Consider the following 26,388-nt stretch of genomic DNA (forward strand, 5'->3'; position numbering starts at 1 on the left):
CATTGTCTCGAGATGTGAAAAAGTCGAACGAGGAATAAAAAAAATGCCGTGTAGCACCACATAAAGCAGGACATGTGGTCACCCTGCACACAGCTTGTGTGATCGTACTACTTCTCGCTTGTGCTACACGTGTTTGTCTTTACCATAAATCTCACAATCAAAAGAAAGCTGCTTTTCTCTTTACATGTGCACGCGTGTTTTAATACACGTGTACGAGGAGCGTAAGCAAGTGTACATTACCCACATGCCCTCTCACTGAGTACAAGTGCAAAGTACACAGCCAGAAGGCTGTTCTCATTCAATGTGCAGATGAGCACACGAGAGAACGAGAAAGCACCACAGGGACAAAGAGCTTGTATCTCAACTGTGTGTCACTTTTTATTGGAACAGAAAAAGCAGGGAGGTCACTGGTACAAAAAAAAAAAAAAAAAAAAGAGAGAGAGAGAACGAGAGAGAAGCGATTGTGATGGTGGGTAGTTTTGCAGTGCGGTCACTTGGCGCCGAGGGTGAGCTTCTCCAGGTCATGGATGCCCTCCTTGTCAATCAAACGGACGGTAAAGGAGGGGAGATTCAGGATGAAGCGTTTGTTGAGCTGTGAGAGGGAGAGAGAGCAGACACAGGAGGAAATTTAACAACAAAATAAGATGAAAGGATTTGGGGTGAAGTTACAGAAAATCAAACTTTATTAAAAAAAAAAAAAAAAAAAAAAAAAATAGATGCAGAGAAGCAGGGTAAGAAAAGAGGTGAAAAGTGACATAATTTACACTCCAGCTATTTTTTTACCTCTGTTATATTTAATAATCTATACATGCCACTGTTCAAAAAACTCAAATATCCTGCTGTTTGTATGATGTGAACCTATTAATGTGTCAAGACTGATCAAAGCTCCCAAGTTGCCATTACACGTGACGCGAACGTTTCAAAGGATTTCAGTAAAAGGTGTTAAGTGCATTTCCTCTTTTATTCTGATCTGTAGCCACGAAAATATGCAAAGCTTTAAATATGAATGTTTCTGCAAAGAGAGTTTTAAAATGGGGACGCTGCGTCACAGCTTCGAGCGTGGGCACCAAAACATGGGTTACCAGATCTAATCTAAACCTACGCAGATGTAATAATATGGTCAGAAGCCTCTTCTGTTGTTGAGTTATAGTGTAAATACAACACACAATATTTTCATCTCTTCTTCATTTATGGACGAGAACAAGTGCGGTCACATAAGACAGTTAGGAGGATTGTAATAAAATGATTCCCAACCAGTTTATTACTATGTTTAATTTATTCATGCATAAAATATAACCGTCGATCAGATGTCCAGAAATTATAAGTAAATGCACAGACTTCCCGAAGGAAAAAGACTTGACTCATAAATGTGCGACTCATAAGTCATCCCCAAAATATGACAGGCTAAACTGACAGTAAGCTTGTGGAATATTTGAATAGTTTCTCTTAAGTCAGTAGAGCAGGTCATCTACTGATCGGAAGGTTGGTGGTTCGATCCCTGGCTCCCCCCAGTCTGCAGGCCAAATATCCTTGGGCAAGATATTAACCCTAAGTTGCTCTCTGATGCGTCCATCAGAATATGAATGTGTGTGAATGTTAGTGAGAACTTAAAATTGTACAACAAAGTGCTTGTTTAAATGGGTGAATGTGGCATGTTGTATTAAGCGCTTTGAGTACTCCAGGAGAGTAGAATAGCGCTATCAGTCCATTTATATCCTAAGATATCACCACCACAAGATTGGGATGGGCGGATAACCTGGAATCTTAATTCCAGGTGCAACACTTAGAGGCCACAGAGGCAAAATAATCAATAATAAGTAGAACAGAAACAGCTTTCTCATGTAAAAACTGGATTATGATCATAAGAGTGATCAAAAGTAAGAATACATTATTATCAGGTGTTTCTGATTTACCTTTGTGAAACAATACTGACATCTTAAAAAAAATCAGTCTGTGATCATGTAAGAAATCTCAACCAATCAAATCAGGAGGTGGACAGAGCTTTGGCCTTTCCAGGTTACCGAGCTCGCTGAAATTGTGGACACTGGAACAATCGAAGTAACTAAAAATGTTTTAAGTGTTTTAAAAATGGCCAACAGTGTGAGCTTTGGGACATTAGCACAGGGGGTAGTAGAAGTTGTCTAATGCTACTTTAAATGTTTTTCACACAGAAATTAGATCGGGACACTTTCCACAGCTGTCCTTTCTCAGGTGTAATCCACATCAGAGGTATTACAGTCAACTCAAAAACATCTGTCCTTGTATTCAGTCTTTTTCAACACAACCATCAGTACGAGGCTGAGACAGCTACATGACTGTGAGTCAAGAGGTTGTACTGTAGTACTCCCACATCACTTAAATAATCACCAAAAACAGAGTGAAATAAGTAAAAATGTGGAATGAAACAAAAAACTAACAAGTATATCTACTCTGGAAACAAGAAAAATCTAAGAAATAAGAAGAAGAAATAAGAAATAACTTCACAAAAGTATTGTAACTCTGACAGGAAATGGATGCTGTAAATACTGCGGAGATACATGTATGGCTATTAAATACCCAAGAGTATGTGTGGAACTGTCAGACGTTAGTCTTGACATAATAAATATTTGAATAAATATCGGCTTTCATTTATGCGAATGAAAAAAGAAACTGCTTCAACTCACTTCTTCAACACACTTCTTCAGCAGATCTACCGCTTCATCCCGACTCAGATCTAGAACAAAAAAAAGAAAATACAGTTTGTGGTGCATTATACAGGGGTCACAGGTTACTTTAACAAACGCTGGAATTAACATAAAAAGTTTGAGCTGTAAGACTGAGGAAAAAAAAAAAAAAAGTCATTTATCACCACCAGGAAAAAGTCGTTTATCACCACGCCTCGAGCCAATCTCCTGACCCGAGTGTGAACAAACTCTATAACCTCCGCGGTGATTTCATCATCCTCTCCATTTCTCTGTCTCACAGGAACAATGAGAAGAAGAGAAAACAACAAGATACGAGGCGTCCGTATGCACTGACCTGGTCTGTAGTATCGGTCAAGAATGGAAAGAGTGAGGTAGGCTCCGTAGCCGTGGGCAGCGAAGGGGGCCTTGGCCAGGGAAGACAGGTAGTCCATGTAGTAGAGACCCGGGCCGTCTGTGTCATCATAGCCCGCCAGCAACAGGTTCACGTGGTATGGAGTCTGGAGACGCAGGAGGAGGAGGAGGCAGCCGAGGATTAATATTCAAGTTTATAACCGTGAACAAAACAAACTAAATGTGTTCAGTTTTAAACGCAACACCTCTAGAAACAGGTTCCTACGTGCGATTTAGTTCAGAGCTGCAGGATCAGAAATGTCATAAATCAGTGCTCATGAACACCTGTAGGAAGACTTCACATTCACATTCACCCACGTGCAGCTCAAAGTTGTCAGAAACCAATGCAGAGACTATAAGCTCAGTTACCTCTGTCAAGGACACTTTATGATTCGTTTAGACTGCCTGATTATTAAAAGATTTATGGGTAAGTCTGGAAGACAGATATGAGATATGATATCATATGATATGAGTTTTAATATTTCTATCATATTTTTTCCTCCTTTTTTAACTTTATTGCTTAAAGTGCTTAAAACCAAAGCATCAAAAGGGCGACTGAGTGGTTACTGCATTTAATCCTTGCTTTTATTGCTCATCCATCGAAATCCTCTGACAAGCCAACTGGATGCATTTATTCAGATACTGGAAAGCTGCTCCAGAAACACTGAAGACACGATACAAGTGTCTTAAGAAGCTTTCGGATATTTTTTGAGGAGTGAATTTTGGATCCACCAGCTGCAGGCCTCTACTCTCATCGGGCATCACATGTGGTACGATTTTAAACACGGTGCTATGTTTATTGTCTCCATTTAAAAAGTTTACTTCTCTGCTCCAATTAGAGGTGCTAACACTTCCATAGATGATTTTACTCCAGGAGCCAGCTCACAAGATTAAGACGGCACTTGAAAAGTGCAACTTCTCTTTCTCAACTTATCCCAAATAAATTGCTCCTAATTATCGACTTTGATTTTTCCACTTAGCAGAGACGTGGCGTGCTGCACACAGCGGCAACATTAAGAAAACATAAGCAGCAGTGTGACAGAGAGACACGCTAGCGGAGGAGTCAGAGAGCGGCTGTGCAACGGAGGGAGCGGAAAAGGTGATAGTGGGTCACAGGACAGAGGAGGTGAGTGTTTTGTGTGTTTAGGGGGGGAAAAGGAATCAGGGTGTCATCGGCAGTGTGACATCTGCTGGGAGCCAGCGCCCCCCATCCCTACCCCCTCCCTCTGTCTTCATCCCTTCTTTCCCTTGCCCCCCCACTCCTCCTCCTCTCTCTGCTGCCTTCACCCTGTGCCCTGGAGTAGCGCCAGGGCTCATTAAAAACTTCTAAAGTCGTTTCTCTTGCCCCTACCCCCTCTCTCTTTTCAAATTACATCTTTAACGCTCCCAGCCTCGTCTCCCTTCTCTTCCTCCAAAACACCAACTTTCTATCTTCGCTGTTGCAAGCTCTTGTTTCTCATTTTCAATAGAAAAAAAAAAATCCCTTTAAACCAGGACTGATTTTTTTGGGAGGGGGTTAAAACAACTTGTGGCCTAAATTCTTGACTGAAGTAGAAGCAGAAGGGTAATGTGTCGCACGAGGAGGAAAATGGGGAGTCTTAACGACAATAAGACTCGCATTACGCCAGGCACCTGCCCTCGTGCTTTAATTCATGTCTGAGACAACCTGCTTGTTTCTGTGACTTGTGGGTTGGCGCTGCGTGTGCCATGAGGGCAACGATGATCGCTGCGCTCCCTGTGGGAGCAGGCTTTAATGTGGGTGTATTTTAACGATGGTTTCGAATGCGCACACACACACACACACACACACAGAGAAATGGTGTTTGCAGGAGTGCACAATGAGCGTGAATCTCAGGATGAATATCTTAATGTGTGTGTGTTTATGTGTGTGTGTTTTAACTCCTATGTGAGCTTGCAAACGCCCCAGTGGCGTCACCCCCGCCCACCAGACAGCTGTCTCACTGGTTACATGTAACAATGATACAGTCTTGGCATCAAAATAACCTTCCCTTTCCCATGTCACCTCGGAGGGAACAGGCACCTTGTTAACCCTACCACCTGAACTCACACCTCAGTTAATACGCAAACAATACACATCATATGTTTTAATCCTCCCTGCCGTGACTCCTGCTCACAGCCAAGCAAGGCAACTGTTGGGCCATGAGACAAAAGGCTTCACCCGTAACCCATGCCATCGCCTTAAGCAGACACAAACCTGCTTTAGATGGAGGAACAGCTAGCCAAGAATTACTCCAACACTGCCCCTCCTTTCATAGCTCCAATGTGTAACTTTACAAATTTGGCTTTTGCGAGTGACACAGTAACATGGAAACTGCACATTTTCATTTGCAGGACCAATTTAAGTGTGTGACCTACAGGCTAAAGCATGCACAAAAATTTCAAGAGGCAATAATTAAAAACAAACAAACAAACAAACCCTGTAAGTATCATCAGAGAGTATAAAAGACACATGTAGCTTTTAGTTCTGAAAGTGAAAAGTAAACAAATGTGAATGTGCTTTAAACTTACGTTCTATCTACTGGCCAGTAGGGGGCGACTCCTCTGACTGCAAACACTTATTTATGTAAAAATCTGTGGTAAAACGGCTGTCCTGTGACCTCAGAGTTTAAGGGCTCAGTTGATAGTTTCAGGTCATACTGACTAACACGTGAAGTTGATCTAATGGTCACATCTGTCCCTCGCTCTTTGAACACACTCAGCTCGAGGCTTCAACACAGACTTTACAAACTTATGGTGGATTTTACTGTAACTGTAATAATATTCAGGTCTGTAGTCAAGGGATACGTTTTCGGGTTCCTGCTTGTAATCCAAGTTCTACTGACCAATCATGTTTGAGCGGTCTTTACCTGCTTTGAGGTAACGAGTCCACGTGTTTGCTGAACTTCAGTCTCAAAACCATGAGTATTTGTCATAGCAGATCATTAACTGGTCTTTAATTTGTGACGATTGAATCTAGTTAATTAGAATAAATTTTAACATATGGAGGTAGTTCCCTCAAACGACTGTCATTTTTCACCTTTTCTACTTCTAATTCAGCCTTAGTCAACAAATGGGCTTAATCCATATCTGGAAATGCCACAGGCTATCTGCTAATTATAATTTTTAGTCTCTCGCTCAGTGTTTTTGGTTTTAAGAATTTATGTGTGTTCCTTAACAACAACGGCAAACAAACCATTAAAACAAAGTGCTTATATCTCTTATCTGCTATTTAAAGGCGGCTGTTCAGGAAGTCGTAAAATATTGGGTGTTTTCCCCAAGTCAGGCCAAGTCAGCAGACTCGACAGCATGTTCCCCAATGTGTCCACCACCTTACTAAAAAAAATAAAATAATCAACAGCTCTAGTGTTTCTCAGTGAGCTTTAAAATGGTTTTTGCTCACATAGAACCAAGTGGGTACCAGCTGGCTATAACCTGAAGACAAATCCGGAGAACAGCCTGGGCAGTGTTACGTTTCTCCAACCAATCAGTCACCACTCAAGACAATGTTTGCATTTCTACCAAAAGTGCTGCAGAGCACTTCAGAAGGTGTACTTCACTCTAAACAACGCAAGGTCTAATAATCAGCCCGCAACAACCACACGAACACGACCAGTATCAATTTGATACCAAGTACATAGAGGGCCAGTATTACCGATAGTGAGGGGAGAACAGTGTGTCACGATTTATGAGATGAATCATCGTCAATTTTGAAATTCTGGACACTTCAATCACCACTAAACCAATGTGATTTTTACTTTCCACAACTTATTAACCAACAAAGCACACCTTTCATGTAAATGTTCTTTAGCCTATAAATAAAATAGACGTGACAGTCAGCACAAAAAGGTTCAGACATCTTTCATAGTGCATGTTTCGTTTTGATACTATGAATATTGGGTAGATCTGCTCACCTGTAGTAAAATAACTTCTGAAACACTCCTGGTGTGATTAGAAGATGATCGACCAAATTTTTGTTGGTCACACGGCCTAATAGAAACACCCTTTGTGAGTTCCCAGGGTTAGGCATCATATATCTGACCCTAAACTTCCTAATCCTGTGGCAGTGGTTATTTACAAATGTAGAAACACTTAACTTTTTTTGACTGGTTGATATTGCTCTAGACACACAAACCAGGAAACTTCTGGTAGCTTGCCTACAGATATCTGCATTTTTATAAATACTCCAAAGCCCTAATCTGGCTCTTCCTACCAATTTCCAGTCTTTGTGCGATTTAAACGTAGCAAACTATTTTTTGTAGGCAGGAGAGAGGCATCCGTCTTCTCGTCTAAACCACGAAGAAACTTCTCTGTAGTTGTGAACACAAATTAAGGTCAGGCTTCTAAAAAATCATCACAAAGTCATCCCTAAACACTCCTCTGCCACGTTCCAGCACTTCCCTTCCTGCCATCTCTCCCCCCTCCCTCCCTTCCCCTTATTTTTGCACCCTGCCCCGGGGCATGTTCTCTTTATTGGCATTTCTCCTCAATCTGCTGTATTAATTGTTCATCTGTGCAGGAGCAGGGGAGCCGCGTGCAATATGGTGCCAGTAATTATTTGTACCCACTGTGTGCCCATGCTTAAAAATATTTTACAAACCCATACGGGGTGAGCTGTAGATCACCACTGCACTGCAGCGATCTAACTGTTGCAGCAGTCTTATAGAAAATGGTAAAAAAAATTAACAGACTGAATGTCACCTACTTGTTCAAATGGGACATTTAAGGTTCCTCATCAGCCTCAAAACAGCTTAATGCTGTATTTACAAACCTTTTGATGTTCCCTCCATTAAATTAACATCATGTCTTGGCCTGTTGTAGCTACCAGTATCAAAAATCCCAATCTGCAGTGTCTTTATCCATGATTGAGGAATTTCCTTCTATTTTGTCCTGGGACTAAAAACATGTTCCTCCTTAACTTAGTTTGCTTTTGTCAAATAAGCCTGCCTTTTGTTTCTATAAAGCAATAGATCAACTATATTTCCTTCTAACTTTATCATTTTTAGTCACTTTTACTGCAAACAAAAATGGGAAAATTCTTATTTACAAAAGATCTGAACAGCCGGGATCACACATAGCTGTAAATATTAAAAGCAATCTAGAAACTATTTAAGCTAAATCTCACCAAGCCTGACTCTCCTTTACATTCATTAATTGTGATGTGCCAAAACACAGAAACCGAAATCAGTGAGTGACATCACAGTGTCCATGTCCATCCAGAACAATCCTGGTGATTAATTTGTGATTGATACACAACATCAAAACAGGATGACAAAAGTGAGTATAAACTGCTGATAAAAGGCACAAGTGGACTGTAAACCACTCCTCATATCAAGGCAGAGCCATTGGATCCTCTCACTGTGTCAGAGGGTCAGGTTTTTTCCTTTAATTTGAGACCTGTCTGTGCATCACAGCACATGAAGAGGAACAGCAAAACAAACAGAGGCAAAGCATTCAGCCCTGGATCTTTGCTCTACGGTGAGTTTCACACATATCATTGCTAATATGCATGCAGCAGACCGAGGCCTCAGGTGATTATGCTGCTTTCCCCCCCTCCTTTGTCTCCTCTCTATAGCTTGAGTGAACGCAGTACTCTAGAGGTTACCAGGGTTGTTTTTTTTCTATGCAACGGGTTGGTAAGCACATAGTCGTATATGAGCAGGGTTTCAATGTCTCTGCGCCGACATGCTCTGCTGACTTTAGCTAACTATACCTCCCGGAGGTCTGCGGCCACTGGGGAATGACATCTTTCAGACTCAAGGACTCATCTCTAATTTATCCTGCAGGAATAAAGCCATGTGAATTAACAATATACCACTGATTAATTTATCAGCCACTGGTTTTTAACCTAGGGCTCTGGACATGGAAGTGGGATCACAAATTTTTTAGGAGGGTAAAAAGATAATTTAAAGATGGCATAACGAGAAAAAAAATAGCTATACATGATTTAATCATATTAATTAAAATATATTTCAACATATGCAGCATATTCCCTTGGACTCCTGGCATTTTTCACCTTAATCTACATCTAATTTAGATTTAGTCAACAAATGGGTTCTCAAACCACATATGAGAAATTGGCCTGTAGGATCAAAATAATGTCTATCTTCATATGGTTTTGTGGACGTTAATGACCAAACAGAGACACACAACTGGTCATCTGTCGGCACTGAGTTAACACATTAGTCAAATCAAATCAAAGCAAAAATACCAGATTAACAATCCTGACTAATAATTATAGTGGGCAGAAATATCAGCCAAATTTACTGAAGGAAAAAATCTGTTTATTTTGTTTTATTTTTTCAGGTAAATGATCCCAAATTCCCTGATTTCATATAGTCAAATGATATTCAAATTTCCTTTTCTTTCTTAATAACCCGAATCATTTGTTTATACCTATACCTCTGTGAAACTTGACCTTTCCTCTGTATATCACTGTTGATTTTTTGTTCATCTTAAAAAAAATAATAAATAAATAAAAAAGGCAGATTAAACAGAAAAATTGTTTACAAATAATCAATGACCTGAAGTCCTAAAGTCTTGACATAAACGCTGCATTAATTGCATTGCTCAGATTTATTTTAGGTAGCGATTACTGACCCAAAAATAAACTTCAGGGCCAACACAGAATGGCAATATGTATCATAACATCCACCCAGTAGACTGTTCAAGACTTCAGCCAAGGATCTCTTTCTCGGTTTCACTCTCAAAAAGACAAGACACATTAGTTATTCTACATATACAAGATGTTCTGCGGGGGGTGGGGGGGTGGGTAGCGGCATGAAAAAAAACTTGTTTATACAACATAATTTGCAAATGTCCGTGTACTCTGGAGGTTGATGAATGTGAGGAGAGCATAGCTGGAGGAAGGTGTGGGATGCAGAAGAGAAAGTGCTATTGCTTCAGTTTCTGAGCACTCCTGAGAACGCAGCATTACTAAATCCTGCACTCATAAAGCCAAATTCATATCCGTGAGGCACAAAAATAACGATACACTTGCAGCTTATGGCAAGACATGAATATAAATGTTATCCCACAACATGCACAACCTTGACTGAATAAAACCATCTCGATCCTATAGGTCCCTCTGTGTGCATGTATATTGTATTTTGTGAGTATGTTGACTCCTACTCCTTCTCGCACTCCAGTCAGTGTGCTGTTGTCTACTGGGTTTAGCCGTTTCCCTCGAGACCTCCACTTCTTCTACTACTCCTCCTGCTGCTGCTCCTCTGCCCCTATCCCCCGTTCGATGTGTCCCACATTCCCTTCTCTGCCACACTAATTGTTTTTTGTAATTATTTTCACCCTCCTGCTATTGTGACAGGCAGCAGCTACACTACTCTTAACAAATTACTGCATGAGATGCATCGAGGACCATACAGATGTCTTCAGTAGAGAGTTTAAAAAAAGAAAAAAGAAAAAGAACGAAGCTGTGCATGTGTACTGCAGGTTAAAACAAATTAAATCATTCGTTTTTAGACTAGTTTGAACTTCAAAGCAACTGTTCAAACCAAAGATCCAAATGTTATGCAGTTCTAGTTCCAGCTACTCAAGTATAATGCTTTGGTTTCATAGGAAAATTCACATTATAAGCTAAATGCATAAAACAAAGATTCAGACATTGCAATCTCTGCAGAAAAATAAACTGTAATTTGACTCAATTCAATTTTATTTATATAGCGCCAAATCACAAAAACTGTTGCCCCAAAGTGCTTTATATTACAAGGTCGGGAGCCTACAAAACACATTTTGGCAACAGTGGGAGGAAAAACTCCATTTTAAACAGGAAGAAACCTTCAGCATCTCCTCTTACTGTGCTAAAAGAACTTGACACATAGATTAAAACATTCTCAGGAAAGATATTGCAATTCACATGTTATTGTAATATGTGAAGTACAGAAAGAAAGTGAAAAGTTTTGCTGTTATCATTTGGCTGTATTGCAAAAACAAAGGAGAATTAAACTCCAATGAGTAGTCCACGACTCTCATCACATCACAGACAGTCATCTCTAGGACAAATAAAATCTGGCAACACTGAAAATAAATATGAGCAGTTTGGCTGAAGACCCAACTGTAAATGGAGCGGTACTTGTATAGCGCTTTTCTACTCCATATGAGCACTCAAAACACCTCATTCAGCCATTCGTACCCACACTTTCTCTGCCTAAGCACTTTTATAACATTCACAGATCAATGGATGGGAAAACTCGGTTCAGTTTCTTGTCCAACATGCAGATTAAAGACTCCAGGTATCGAACCACCAACCTTATACATGACCTTCTCTACCTCCTCCTACCTACAGCAGGCTATAGTTCGATTAAGTTCTGACCAGTACTGTAGGAGTGATTCTTGTGAACTATGGAAGGACAGGCGAATGGCATGAGCTCAACTGTACTTTGGTTGAATGGGCTACAAACGAACAACCATGAATGAAATCTCAATCTATTAAATGCTATGAGATAATAGCATGTTTTTAGAAAAACAATCAAAACTCGATAAAGAAAAATGATTTTGTTTTTGTAAAATCAAAAAAGTCGCAGTAACTCATGAGAGCAACGTGTGACCTTATCTGATGAGCACCTATTAATTTGCCTGTCATTTCTGACTTTCTGAGAACAAAAATGTAAAGTATGCTCAAGAATATGTTACTTTATTTATAAAACTTTTTAGCTCTGACTAAAACTTCTTTAGGGGGATGTCAGAAATTCCCCTTTGGAGAGACAGGGGAAAAAAAAATATCAGGTTTTATAAATCCAAACATTTCTGTGAAGAGTTAGAGAAGTTTCCACGCATCAAGTATCGAAACAGACATATTTTGATTTCACGATTTCCCGATCAGGACACTATTTTAACTTTAGGCCAAAGTCTGTAACATTGATGAGTTAAACCCTTTGGCATATTTTGTTCTTGTCAAAAAGTTTTCCTACATCAGTATTAAGGCTTTAAGGACAGGGAAGGCTGTGTGCACGATAAACTGTAAAGCTCTTAAGGCCAATCAGAGAGATGTTTGTCAACTTCTTAAAATGAGAAATAAACGCCCCCCCAACACAAAAGTAAGAGTGTGGGATGCTGCCCTCACAGTTAGTTAAACTAATCATTCTTGACTTAATAATGAACAAGCAGGATTATTATGGTTAGTGTTAATATTTCGTTTTGGCTATGTGCGGAATAAAATTTCAGGTAACAGAACTAAAAATAAAACTAGAAAACCAGAACTAACTGACATCATATTGTATATGCAAGAAAATACATAAAAATACAAAACTGTAATTAAAAAAAAAAAAAAAAAAAGGGTAGTAAAGGTATTTTGTTTTAGTCAATTTGGTATTACAACCTGCATGAGGAAGATCTGGTGCATATGGGGAAATGATGATTCGGGTGTGGTAACGTGTAGACCATTCGTCTACCTTTAGAGTGTCTGTTGTCAAGATGGGGGGGCCATGCCAAAACACAACCAATCTGTGGGCTAGTCATGCTTGTGCTGTTGTTGGTCCATCGCCTAGCCACAGAGAAGATATGATATACGAAACCCCCTCACTATGATCAAGCACTTTGTGACAGTGAGAAGGAAAAAACCCTTTTAACAGGAAGAAACCTCCAACAGAATCAGGCTCAGGGGTTGTCAACCATGTTCCACAACTGGTTTAAGTTGTGAAGTGAAAAGAAGTGAAACCAGGTGTTAGACTGCTGAACAGCTTTAAGCTTAGGTCAGCTGGAGACCTGATGGCTCAGCGGTCATTCCTCTTATATTTCTTTAAAGTCCGCATAGTTGGTGCACTGTAATGTAAATTTTCTGCAGATGAGTCTGTGCAGTCAAGAAAAAAAAAAAAAAAAAAAGCAGACAAATGGATGTTGGAGGGACATTTGCAAAAACTGACTGATGAAATTTATGTCACTGGAACCCAAATGGACCTTAGTGCACTTGCGTTAAGTATTGCCCTGTAATCCCCGCTTTACTCATAAGGCTATCAGGAGACTGAACTTGGGATTGGTTCATTATATATGGCCCGAAGTGCCACATATGTCATTGGAATTTAAAATTGAACTTGATAATTGAAGAATGTGAAAAGATAAACTGACTACAGAAGAAAGTGATAAATAGTTTCTCAGGACTCTTAAAAACACATGCAATCTTTCTACAGACTGCATTTAACCCTGACTGAGCTCAAGTGTTCATTCTTCCAATAGCTTGCACTGTGCATGAACAGTCACTACTCGGCTAGTCTTTTTTAAAATATTTTAGCTACTAGTAAATTAGTCACCAGGAACATTTTTAACACAAAGACAAATAAAATGGTTAATTAGCATTAAAGTGTTAAGGTACTGACCCCCCCCCCCAGCTCTATATATTGCAATATAACATCTGCATGAAGTAACACAGATAAAGTAGCAGTAATTTGCGTGTTTCTCATTCTCAGGCTTGGCTGTCTTGTTGTGTAAAAGATGTAATAAAGAACTAAAGGTCAAAACCAGAATTTTTTGATAAGACATTCAGCAGATCTGCGTAGTGAGGGTGAGAGACAGGCCTGCAGGCTCAGGTGTTACAGGAAATCTCAGAGGGAGAACCCTCAGTCACCTTTCACAACAAGCTGACAAATGTACCTGGCTCTGTCAAAATGCATCTGCTGGTTTAACATGAGTGTCTCAAGCTGACAATGATACAAACACATGTGCCAACTCAAGTGGGAGTTCATTCCCACCTGAGCTCCTTGGTAATACCACCTCTTCAGCACCACCACAGCACTGCCGTGTCATCAACACACTTAGGGCTTCTGTTACTATGTTTTCATTTTGAGCAAAGAAAATGAATTTCAAGTAGAAACTAAAATACATTTTTAAATTGGATGAGTAAACCTACCTTATATGGTTAGTCTTACTTGAATTAGTTGGTGATTTTATCATTTGTTCCCTTAAGCCAAATGAGATTGCAAATACTGGCAGAAGAGTGTAATTAATTTAAAATAGAAATTAAAATATTTATAGGTATGTTCATTCATTACTCCAGGATGAATATGCTTAATTCAGACGGTGACCACTAGAACTTGGGATTAATTAGCAACTGTTTTGTTAACAGAGAAAATATACAAGGATACTAGAGTTGAGATGATTTGAAAATGGGCAAAAGGGTAGAAGTATACTTGAAGCAAAAAGTAAAATATGGAGGAAGACAGAGAGTCCAAGGCAGAACAAATGCATCTTTGCAAGATGACATATGTGTGGGGAAACTAAGCGAGCGCAGGTTGTTTTCTGTTAGACATGATAGTCATTTGGGCTCAATTACATCTGAAACTAGTGACGAAAAAATGTTTAGCAAAAGACCAAATATGATATATGTTGCATTATTTTGCTGATTTCTTTATTTTGTTTTATCTGCACTCATTTTTGAAACGTTAAACCCTTACACCAATTATGATTTCACTCATTAAGACAAAACTTAACGGACTTGTGGAGACTCACCTGCGAAGGATCAGTTACAATGATCAAACTCTGAATAAGCAGAGTGGAGAAATTTTTTCATCTACAAAAGATATCACTTCTTTATGTCTGCATAGTGTGTATGAGGCACCTGAAGTCAAACAATTATGCTGGTTATGATTGTAGTCTCTGCTCTCTAGTCTCAACAGACCACATTTTCCCCGGGGCAAGAGAAAGCAGCTCTCACAAAACACAGGTTACGACCACTGCTTTACATCAAGCTCGTGGCTGTGACAGTTAAAAAAAAAATAGCACTTAGGTGAGGCCGCATTCAACAGGGACAAATAATTTTTTACAATATCAAACATATAATAATAATAATAATAATAATAATAATAATAATAAAAAACGTGTGGATTTCTGATACACAAGGTAAAGTAAAAAAATTTTTTTCCACTTTGTTAATTGTTTTTTTAAAATCTTTTTTCTATCCAAACTTATGAACTTGTTTGTGAATTTCACTTTTCTAAGGATCTCTTTTTTCACAAGTCTAAATTGGCACATTAATGGACCCAAAATAGAGAGTGGGGTCCTGATGGTGTGGCATATACTGCTGGAAACTCAACACTTTCCTCCACAGATAAACATAAAGGTGTTGACTTAGTCAAGTCAGTGCTTAAAAATGTTTAGCTTCCTTTGACATTTAGGTAATATATTAACTGATTTGTACATTTAAGAAAAAATATCTTCCTAAAGTATTACTTATAACAAACAACTAATAAGTGGATGGACAAGGAACCACAAACTAAAGAAGAATGACTGGTCACTGCAAAAGAAATACAATTAACTAAAACCGACTAAACAAAAACAAAAAAAGACGCGAGAATATTATGATCAAATCTGATTCTACTGATATAACTTGGATTCAAGCGCAACCCTATTGTTTTCAGCATTGAATGACTATATATATATATCAGGTAATCTTCACTGTGCCAACAAATTAACAACTCAGACAAAGTTTTTTACTTGGCGAAATAACGAATACACCTATAATTTCAAGCTAATTCTTATATTAAAAGACAATGCTTGAAGCCATTCTTCTTCAATTAAAAAAAAAAGAAAAAAAGCACACAGTAAAATGGACTGTAGTATCTGGGGATGTACAGATCATCTCCATTCCACTCAAGGTCAATGTTGATGTGTAAAATCTGTCAAAAGTTTGTTCTTACTTATCTGGTTTCTGTTATGTGCTACCTCCAAACTTCTTCAGTGCGAAAGAAATAAAGAAAACTTAATTATAACAAAAAAAAACAAAAAACAACTTAAATACTTTACAGTTTTCCAACTCTTTACCACACCGTCTTCGATTAGCCGGTGCAAAAATTAATGAGACACAAAGATTAAAATAAAATTGATCACTTTGACTTTATATCTGTGTAGCCTTACTATATTATTCTTTTTTTTAATAAATATATCAGGACATTTACCCTGCTCCGAAGATAGTCTGCCAGGTTCTTTCGCGTGAAGTTTGCTGCTGCTGATGGACTGAGCTCATAACCTAAGAAAAAGAAGGCACAAAGCTTTGAATATAAATGTTTTTAGCAAGCAAACTGGTTTCCCAAAAACATTTTAGAGTTAAACTTAAAACCTATAAGCACCAGCAGCATCACAACAATCATGTCTGAGGTTCTTACCGTTCCTCATTTTGTAGAGCTGCACATTCTTCTGGATGTACTCTGCAAACTGCACTGTGTCTCCAGCTTCTCCCACACACAGCAGCAAAATCTTCTCACTGAGCTTGAACATCTTGTCATAGTCTGAAAAAATATAAGGAAGAACACAAATTCATTAGTCTGTTCCTAAATTGTCTTATAGTTTGTAGTCAAACCTTTATACACACACACTAATCATGACCATGGTAACTTTGGGCTATTGATGATTTCTTTGAACTGTTATTTTTCCAGCATAAAAAGGATTTGACTGACACCACTATTTGGATTGGCAAATACTCAGAACAATGAAAAAGCCCAAGAAACTATAGATTTACACAAGTTAGGAAGATCTCTTGGAGCCATCTCAGAACAACTACAGATTCCAAGATCATCAGTTGAAACAAATGAATGCAAGTACAAGTTGTATGGATGTGTCACCACTTTGCAAACACCTGGGGAAAGACCCAAATAGTCACTTTCAGATGAGAGGAAACTAATTAGGCTGTTCAGGAACCACCAAGGCTCAAGCCAACCTTGAAATTAAAACTGCTGGTGGCACAATGCACAGCGAAGGGTGTTTGCATCACCATGGACTGAGAGGGTGCCCACCAGAAAAGAAGCCCGTGCTCCAAAATTGCTGACCACATGGATCACTCAACGATCAAAGTATTACGGCCAGACAAGACAATAATTTAAGTATATGGCCACAATGACAAGATGTTGTTTGGAGGAGTAAAGGTGAGGCTTTCAGATGTAAAAACACTGCATGACCTGTTAAGCCTGGTGGTAGCATCATGCTCTGGGGCAGTTTGCTGGCAGTGGTGCTGGTACTTTAAACAAAGTGCACAGAATAATAATGAAGGACTACCTCCAAATTCTTCAACCTCAACCCAATTTAACAGCTTGCAGGTTGAAGCATCAAGAATTGTGGTCAAAACTCAGTCAGAATTATGCCAGAAGTCTGTTGATGCCTTCCAAAAATATAAGATCAAGGTACAACTTGCTAAGTGAACCAAATACGAAGTAAATTCAAACTTGTTCTCCCAACTCTCATTTTTATATTCATTAAAGACACATGCTGTACAATCATTTCACTCTGCAAAAAGAACAGATCAAACAAATCATTAATAGGCTAAAATTATCCATGGTGAGTGTAAGTAAACTTCCATTTCCACAGTGATACAGTGACTTTCACTTTCGTTGTCAGTAACCTTCTTATGGCAACTCATGCTAAGGTTGCCAACTTTAGTTACGAATGAAATGTAGAGTTGATCTATTAGCTAGGAAAAGGTTATGATAATGCTGAGAAAAAACATCAAACTGCGATAGAAGATATTATTTGCTACCTTACTGTTAGCTTGGCTAGCTTTAGTCACATTCAGTGTGTAGTTACATGTAAATATTTAGCAAAATGAATAAAAAAATTGGTTCAAGTAGTACTTATTAGAAGCAGAAATCCGATTTAATGCATTTAGAGACTCTAAAATGTAGCTATGTTAGCAAATCTGTCTAAAATAACCGGCTATGCGGCTAACGCTATAAGCTAACGCGTTGTCATACCGTGTTTCATCTGAATGATGCTGCTTGCTGCAACATTATCAGCGGCGACGAGGACAAAATCCGGTCCCTGTATCCCGATTAAATATTCCATTCTGTTGACCTGATACAAGTTGGAGTATTTATATAAAACAGATTAAATTATGAGCAGTCTCTTAGCCTCGCCTGTATGGATTACACAGCAAAAGTTTGTGATAGCCGGCGCACAGTGTTTACGTCACAGCAAAGGAAGCTCATATTTTTCACGCGACGCGGGCGGGCAATTTGAACGTTCGCTGTTGTTGTGTGCCCTGTGTTGGTTGAGTTACAGTCTGATCTGCTGTAAGAAGGGGAAAGTATCTGGAGTTTCTTCAAGAGACTGTTGGGATGAACGAAGGGACTCCTCGGAGCATAATGACGGACTCTAATAGCATTGACAGCTCGCAGCGGAGACGCTCCCCGCGGCTGAGCTCTCCGCAAGCTCAAAGTGACAACAAAATGGCGCTGCCGTCTCTCGCTGTTAAACGCTCAATCACCGTAAGAAAAATAGCGCCCAGAAAAACAGTCGCGTTATCGGAACAGAACAAGGAGAACACGCCGAGGCCGTCCAGCTCTGAGGGCATCCAGCAGAAAAAGCCGAAGGTCTCCACGCCCGGTCCCGTCCCGGGCCGAGAGAGCAGCTCTTCCTCGGCTAAGAAGAAAAAGGCCACTATGCCTTCACCGATCCTCCCCTCATCACCGCCGCCCGCTTCTCACACCCCGCAGATGGATCCAGAGGACGCGGTGTGGTCGCAGAAGGTACGCCGATCTTACAGCAGGCTCAGCGAGAATTCATTCAACAGCCCCGAGTCTCGTGAGACTTTATTCGGCTTTGAGAAGCTGAAAACCCCAGAGGTCCGGAGAGCCGGGGTGTCCAAGTTTGGCCTGGAGGTTTCTGCAGGATCCTTTACAGGACTGAACTCATTCACGTCTTTGCTTGAGGCTGATGACTGCGGTGGTTCAGCTTTCCCCGAGCCGGACCCAGACATCCCCGGAGTGGCTGTGGTGAAGGAGAGGAGGAGGAGGAGGAAGAAGAAGGTCCAGCAGATAGACACCACGGAACTGGACGCTCTGGCTGCAAAGATGAATGCAGAGTTTGACCAGGCTGAGGAGTTTGAACTGGTCGTGGAGTAAATATTCAAGGGAAAAAAGAAAGACTTGGCAGCATGCTTGTGTTTGTCACAGACATGCATACAAACACTGACTCTGGGAGGACTCTGCTGAAAATGTGCTTTTCTTACTCAAAACATTAAAGTTTTATCTGTTTCTATTTGTTCTTATTGTAAAGTTTGATCATTTTGGAGTTTGCTCTTAATGTGATTGCTAGTCATTTTGTGGATGCTTACAGACAGGATAGTTTTTGATGTTATAATGGCCCCATAGTTACATAAACAAGACCAAAATTAAAATGTTTAGATACATTCACCTGTAGCATAATCAGTCAGGATGCACAAATATATCAGGATTGTTGACTGGTGCTGGTATTTTTCAAATAAGATGCCTTTCACTGATTTTTATCTGGTGTGTGACCATCGCTTTTACTCTGGTGGGATCTTAAAGGCTTTTAAAACAGTTGTGTTCTTATTTTAATCTTATTATGAATATTTCATTATCTCCCCTGGCATAAGGGTTGAATAAATAAGAATAAAACAAAGACAAAAATAATCTTGTGTCACCCTGGACGCATAATACGGGGGGAGTTGTAGCCTTCAAAGGGCCAGTTTTCTACCCTGTAGAGTACATTTTGTTTCTTTTAATGTTTTTAATAGAGGCTGCAAACAAAAGATTTTGGTATTATTTTCTATATCTAAAACCAGGGTATTTTCTCTTTTATAGAGTGTTTGAATCCACATTTATTGACACAAAGGTTCAATAGCAGTTGCCAATACTCTTGTCCTGAACTGTTTTCTTATGTGTCTTTTCTTGGAAATTTTCATGTAAATAAATGCTAATGCCAGATCTGACGTCTGAGTCAAAGTATAGTGTTTTATCCTTTATTTTCCCCAAATTACACACAATATCTTAATTTATAAAACAAAAGAAATAAAAAATAACAAAGATGACCATCACAGACTAGCAACATTATAAATGGTATTTTCATCTTATTCCAGCTGTAAAATGAATATTTCACAGAAATCTGTTTATTTAATCTGTCACTAGTATTTTGTGTTTTGAAGTTATTGCCTGATGATGGCACTCAGGATTAGCCAGCACAGACTAACAAGGTGCCAACCAAGCATGCTGACAGCAAAGAGGTGGTCTCCAGTGGTTATGATGAGGTGAACTGAATGACTGAGTGGGCAAACTGTCTCTATTTAATGAGAGTGGTGGACATTTTTCCTCCAGAGTCTTTTAAAGGAGTGGATAGAGAGGATAATTTGCACTAACAAGGAGCTATGTTGTGAGTAACCAGTGCTTCTTGAAAACATGTCAGGATTTGTTGATTTATTTATCACTTAAAAATGAAGAAGGGTGACGTGAGGAGCTGTAGTAACTTCAGAGGGATCAAGGTGGTGAGCCACACCATGAAGATATGGGAAAGAGTTGTTGAAGCTATGATTGGTGAGCAGCAGCCTCATGCTGAGAAAGAGCAATATATGTGAGATGCTTGCTTTAGAGAAGTATAAAAAAGGTTAGAAGGAGCTGTCTGTGTAGGTTTCTCTGTCATCTAGGTCATGGAGCTCAGAAAGAAAAGCAACTGGATTTCCTTAAGATTTGTGAAGACGTTTCATCCAAGAAGCTTCTTCACTTCTAAAACCAAATATTGGAGAGTCCCAGGTCTTTAAGCCCTAGTGGGAGTTGTATCTTAAGAAGGTCACTGACCGACTATTGATCGTGTGCCTCATCACATGAGCCAATGTGTGAAAAATACTTTCTAGTTAACATTCACACTCCAATGAGCACATCAGAAAGCCACTGGAGTTACGTATCTTCCCCAAGCATAATTTGGTATGCAGACTGGAGCAGCCAGGGATCCATGTGACAACATTCCAATATGTGGATGACCCTGCTCTACTTCCCGAGTTATAGTCACCCCACAAACTTACAGGACATAGTATTTCCAGGCAGTCTCCCATCTAAGTACTAACCAGGACCTGCCATGAGACCAGGCATGTTCAAGGTGGTATGGCTGTGAGTTAAGGGTTGGTGTGACAGATGCTAGGGATAGGACAAGATGGCATTAGACTATCTGCTGTAGTGACCCCTAAAGGGAGCAGCTAAAATAAGAAGATCTGACTTACAAAATGACACATTTGTTGCTGACAGACACACTCGTTTGAATAGAGGACACAAAAGATCACCAAGTTGATTCATCTGGTATTAAACCGATCTAAGTCCATATATTTACATTTAACAGCTGACCAATGGGAGATTTTGAATAGATGAGTATCCTCATCCACATTTTCAAAAGTGAAGTACACCCTTAACCGGGCGCCAGCCTATCACAGAGAGACAGACAAGACAAGTTAGAATCACCAGTCTTAGGATTACAGAGAGAATATGCAATCTTCACACAGCCAAGTAAGTCAAAAAAGTCAAACCAGGATATATCTGCTGTGAGGCAACTCTGTTAACCACTGTTCTACCCACTACCCCAACACATCAGCCTACTGCTGCATACAGATCCAACATGTGAGACTTTCAGGTTAAAACATTAATGATATTGTCCAAAATGTGAAATATAAATTTCCGAGATATCTGTTGCTATGTTGCAGTGATAGCTACTGATTTTAGATGCTAAAAAATTGGCACATACCCATGCTCTCATTTAGTACCACTCTGTACCCCAAAATAGCAAGAAAACCCATCAACAGTTCTTTTAGTTAAATATCGGAGGAGAAAAAAGTAGTATTGTCAAGGCAGTCAGGAAAGGAACCCACAAAGAGAAGCTGAAGTTTTTAATATGAGGGTTGCCAAGTTAGGGTTTGTCTTTAGGTTATATGTAAGTTAGTGCATTGGTTAGCATTGTCGCCTCACAGCAAGTTCAGGTTCTGGCTGGCTCGGGCCTTTCTGTGTTGAGTTTGCATGTTCTTCCTGTGCATGGGTGGGGTCTCACCAGGTACTCTGGCTTCCTTCCACAGTGCAAATACATTCGTTTCAGGTTAATTGGTGAATCTAGAATAATGAAGGATATCAATAGATATTGCTTCCAGTTTATTTAGTAAAGCAGATATGAATGCATAGGTAAATGCGGCTCCTCCCTTGGACATCAGACGACAGTGAAGACTGGAGACCTGGTTGTTTGCAGGAGACAGAGATTGTGTGGCTTCTACAGAAGATCAAGCAGGTGAGTTGGTGGATGACTTATATTGTGTAGTTGTGTTAGACACATACAGCAGGCCAAATATGTAATTTAAGGACTGTCGGAAAACACAAAAGTATTCTGTATAATGTTATAATCCAAACAGTATCTTATTTTTTAAAATTCCAAATGGAGTCTGATGGGAAACTTACCATTCAAAGAGTCTTAGTATTCATGTGGATGTTATTTGTTATTTTAACATGTCTCTCTGTCTCCCCCATGTCCCCTTCTACATGATGGCAATTGAAATGTTTTGGTGTTTAGGTATTAGAATTAACCTAGCACCGAAACCTGGATTACTGATAGATGCTGAACACTAACAGTTGGGATTGAAAGTTCTTTATTTCATTAGATTTCAATGTGAACCACAATTTAGCCACAATTTTGGAGTCATTTTTTGCCCTTGTTGTGCTCACTGAGTTTAGAAAACCATTAATAAAAGACAAATTTGGCTTTTTCAGTTAAATTCACACCATGGTCTGTGCTTTTCTGGTTATTTTGTTGTTAATTTGAGTCTTCTATTTCTCAATTGTTCTTATGCTTTAGTTTTTGAATTGCTTGGTTAGTTTAGTTCTCTTTAGTTCTAGATATTTAATCCCTCGTGCTTTAATTTATTAGGCTCTTTTAGCATCTCAAGTATGTCAAGTATTCAACTGTGCCATGTAATTTCTCCATTTAGTTAGTTGCTGTTTTAGTTTGTTAGTAATCTGTCTCTGTAGCTTTGCTGTGTGCTTTTCTTCTTTTGTTATCATCTTAAATAGTTCCAACTGTGTGCCTGTTTCCCACTTGTGTGTGTGTGTGTACCCTATAAATTTATGCTATCTCTTGCTGCTTCTTGATTCACCTGTATAGCCTTAATAAAGATTTGTTTGTATTTATATTTTATGTAAAACCTGCAAGTTATGACAGTTAAAGGTTTTGCAGGAAGGCGTGTTTGTGTTCTTCTTGGTGGTGGAATTTGCAAAATGTGAAACCATCACCATCACTTGCATCACATGAGTTGTTTTATTTATTTGATTTCAAATGAGATTCTTAATACCATTAAAATAATCACAGCTTTACCTTTTCAAGCTCTTTTCTTGCCCACTCAGGAAGTTATTTATTATAATACTGTGGGGTGCTTTAATGCCCACTGCTGTTAATGAAGACAGAATTGCCACATCTTTAGCAATATATAATATTTGCTGTATTCTGTAAGACTTTCAGCTTTATTGCTCAGAATCGCGATGAATAAACCCCGAAGATCTTTATTTAAATTTAAAGATGTGATCCACACTCTTGCACAGATACCAACCTTGGAGAGAGAGAAAAAACACAACCCTGCCTCCGAATAAGCTCTGAAGTTCAGTGTTTACCTCCGCTTAGAGCACATACACTTGCTGATAGTATTTGAGAGTGTGTATGAGGAAGAGGTGCGGAGATATAACGAGTGTGTGTTTGGATGTGTTGCAGCGAGTGAGTAAATCCACAATTTGCTCACGCATTTTAGGGTGTGCAAAGCGCGCTCTGTTTTCTTCCTCAGGTGCCATTTCATGTTCGTACCCTTCATTTGGTGTTTCAGTGCAGACATTTTTTATTTATTTATTTTTTGCACAACACATGGCTTGTGCCTTTTTGTATATTTTTAACAAGATATTCATGTCTACTTGTCATTAGGAGTGAAAGTTACAAACAGAGTGAGGCGAGGTGTGGGGGGTGTTTTTCCGCCGTCACTGCCAGAAACACTTATTGATTTGCAATTCTGCTGCTGCTTCTTCTTCTTGCAGTTGAGTCTGCTCATGCTGACTTTCAGGAGGTTTTATACTAAAATTCATATTTTTCTTTTTGTTTTTTTTCTCCACCCAGCCCAAATCTCTTCCCCTGCTTTTCCCTCTCTCTTCTCCCCCCCACCTTACATTTCACTCACGGCAGTTGTCGCTGGTTCAGCTTGACTGCTTCGTTAGGGCTCATCATTTGCATTCAGATTAATTATCTAATTACCGACAAATGTCCGGCGGCCACCCCACACTCCGGCTCGTCAGCTCTCAGCCTGTAATTATTTTAATCATTTACTTTCATCTGGAGCTTTCCTGCCATACTCCTGTGTTTAGAGGCCATTCTTAATTACCCTGCCAAGACACTCTTTTCATGAGAGGGAGGGGAGGAGGGGTTGGTTTGAGGGAAAGAGAGCAATTGGGTGAGGGAAAGTGTGTGTGTGTGTGAGAGAGAGAGAGAGCGAGAGACCGATGGGGACATGATCCAGAGGCTTTGACAGCACAGAGGAAGCTCAATGCTCTGCTAGATGCTCTCTTTCTCTCTCTCTTTCTCTATCCCCCCCCCCCCCCCACCTCCTCCCATGCCCCCATCCAACTTCCTCATCTCTACTCTCACCCACCCACCCCTCACCCCCGCCTCTACGCCCCGCTTTCCCCCCCGTTATACTTCCTCCCTTTTTCCCTTTATCGCAAGCACACACAGGAATCGCCCGTGGGCTTCAGTGCTCTGACTGCTAATACACTGACACACACAGATATACACATAAACACAACACACACACACACAACACAGAAACAGGCAGACGAGAGAGTCATGCGCCCTGTTTGTGGCACTCATCAGGATGCACACATCTTTCCACTATCTGCCTGGAAAATCTATACTCCTCTTAGCTCGTCTGTGTGCCTGTCTGCCTCCCACCACCACCACCCATCCATCCATCCATCCATCCATCCATCCATCCATCCATCCATCCATCCATCCATCCATCCATCCATCCATCCATCAGACCCGCATGGCTGTACGCTCCACATGTCTGTCTGTCTTTCTCTCACCATCTCTTCTTCCTCTTCCTCCATGTTTGGACAGGCTAAAATCAGGCCTGCTGCTCCCTGTCCTCCACTCAGGACGATGGGTCATCTCACCCCACCACCCCACCCCACCCCCCGCCTTCCCATCCTCCCCGTGACCGCTTCATAATGATGCTCTCACTCATCCCTTAAGCCACTCACCCCCTCTCCCTGACTGCTCTTGTTAAGAAAAGCAAGAGTGAGGGAGAAATGAGAGGGAGAGAGAGAAAGAGAGATACAAGCTCTGTAATTGGGCTCTTGAATTTTTAAGTCACTGGGGATGAAAGTTTAATGAAAAGATGATTATCTACCAGTTTATCACACCACTGTTTCATATTTCATTTTCATATTCTCATTCTGAGCCGCCATTGTCCGCTCTGGCAGCTGTGGTAAAGGAGCTGTGATCCAGTGCGTGCGGAGGAGAAGAGGAGGAACAGATGCGAAGAAGCGAAATGTTAAGGTCACGATGCACATGGGGCACTTTAAGGAGATGCAGAGGAGATGTTTTGTCACTCACGGCTCAAAGTGTTCATTATTCCACCTTTTTTTGGGTGGGGTGGGGGGGTGGGGGGGTATTAAAGCTGATTTGTCACATTGATCATCGTTTATGTCTCCTAAGAGAAATGCTTCTCTCATTCATTATTCCATGAATCACTGTCTGTTTGGCAGATGTTGGTGCAGAGTTGTGCTTGTTGGATAATCTGAGACCATAAGTGAAAAATAAATGTAATATAAGTATGATACAGAAGAGACACTTTAAGGAAAAACAAACGGCAAATGTTGACACTAAAATTAGGGATTTTTTTTAGTTTTATGGGTTGTCATCTTATTGATTATTATTTATTTCTGAGATATGCCCTCAGTTAAACTACTCTGCCTTTAAGAGAACTTTTTTCCTGATTGGCTGCTCCTCACAAACAGAAGGTTTGAACAGGTGGAGCCGCTGTGCCTGAGTGATATCTGCATTACTGCAGTGATATCTATATTAGGGATATCTCCTTTCACATCGTTCTGACACCAAACAGAGTCAGGAGCAGAAAGGATGTCTGAGCCTGAGCTTTTGGTTCAGGTAGATTACTTCAGCATACACTGACCTGATTATTTGATACTAATTTGAAAAATTCTCATGCGCACTCATGCGCCCAGCATTTTTTTTTTCATATTGCCACTTTGCTAGACTCAAAATTAAACAACACAAGTTAAAAAAAAATACGAGTATAATCATCAGTAATTTTATTTTTTTATTTTTTTATTTTAAAAGCCATACACAGCAAGGTCAAATTATCCATCCATCCATTCTCCATCACTTATCCAATTCAGGGTCAAATTATCAAATTAAATACAATGAATTACGTAACATTTTCTTGAGCTCTTTGTGTACAGAAATATGGAGAAATCAAATTTCTTGGCTGAGACATTAGTCACTAGATGAAATCAGTGCAAACACTTTGAAGCATCACATGCTGACTAAATTTATGGCTTTTAGGCTT

The 26,388-nt window shown here is 39.8% G+C and overlaps 2 protein-coding genes across 2 annotated transcripts; one reads left to right on the forward strand and one right to left on the reverse strand.

Moving 5' to 3' along the window:
* Positions 1-353: 353 nt before the first annotated feature.
* psmb2 (proteasome 20S subunit beta 2) lies at positions 354-17,900 on the reverse strand. The gene is made up of 6 exons (XM_004548923.6): positions 17,759-17,900; positions 16,181-16,303; positions 15,974-16,044; positions 3,019-3,181; positions 2,664-2,713; positions 354-592 (listed from the first exon to the last, which is right to left on the reverse strand). Exons 1-6 carry the CDS (start codon positions 17,847-17,849, stop codon positions 491-493), a joined length of 600 nt encoding a protein of 199 aa, XP_004548980.1. The 5' UTR covers positions 17,850-17,900; the 3' UTR covers positions 354-490.
* A 221-nt stretch (positions 17,901-18,121) lies between these two features.
* cdca5 (cell division cycle associated 5) lies at positions 18,122-19,737 on the forward strand. The gene has a single exon (XM_004548921.6). The coding sequence runs from the start codon at positions 18,122-18,124 to the stop codon at positions 18,905-18,907; it is 786 nt and encodes a 261-aa protein (XP_004548978.2). The 3' UTR covers positions 18,908-19,737.
* Positions 19,738-26,388: the final 6,651 nt, after the last annotated feature.

The sequence above is a fragment of the Maylandia zebra genome, linkage group LG22, assembly GCF_041146795.1.
Source record: "Maylandia zebra isolate NMK-2024a linkage group LG22, Mzebra_GT3a, whole genome shotgun sequence".
In the NCBI taxonomy this organism is placed as follows: domain Eukaryota; kingdom Metazoa; phylum Chordata; class Actinopteri; order Cichliformes; family Cichlidae; genus Maylandia; species Maylandia zebra.

Excerpts from the sequence above, each read along its gene's own strand:
- cdca5 (XM_004548921.6), top strand. The coding sequence starts at position 18,122 with ATGAACGAAGGGACTCCTCGGAGCATAATGACGGACTCTAATAGCATT.
- psmb2 (XM_004548923.6), bottom strand. The coding sequence starts at position 17,849 with ATGGAATATTTAATCGGGATACAGGGACCGGATTTTGTCCTCGTCGCC. Across the intron at positions 16,304-17,758 it reads CATCATTCAGATGAAACACG|ACTATGACAAGATGTTCAAG; the intron begins GTATGACAACGC and ends ATATTTTTTCAG. Across the intron at positions 16,045-16,180 it reads GCTCTACAAAATGAGGAACG|GTTATGAGCTCAGTCCATCA; the intron begins GTAAGAACCTCA and ends TCTTTTTCTTAG.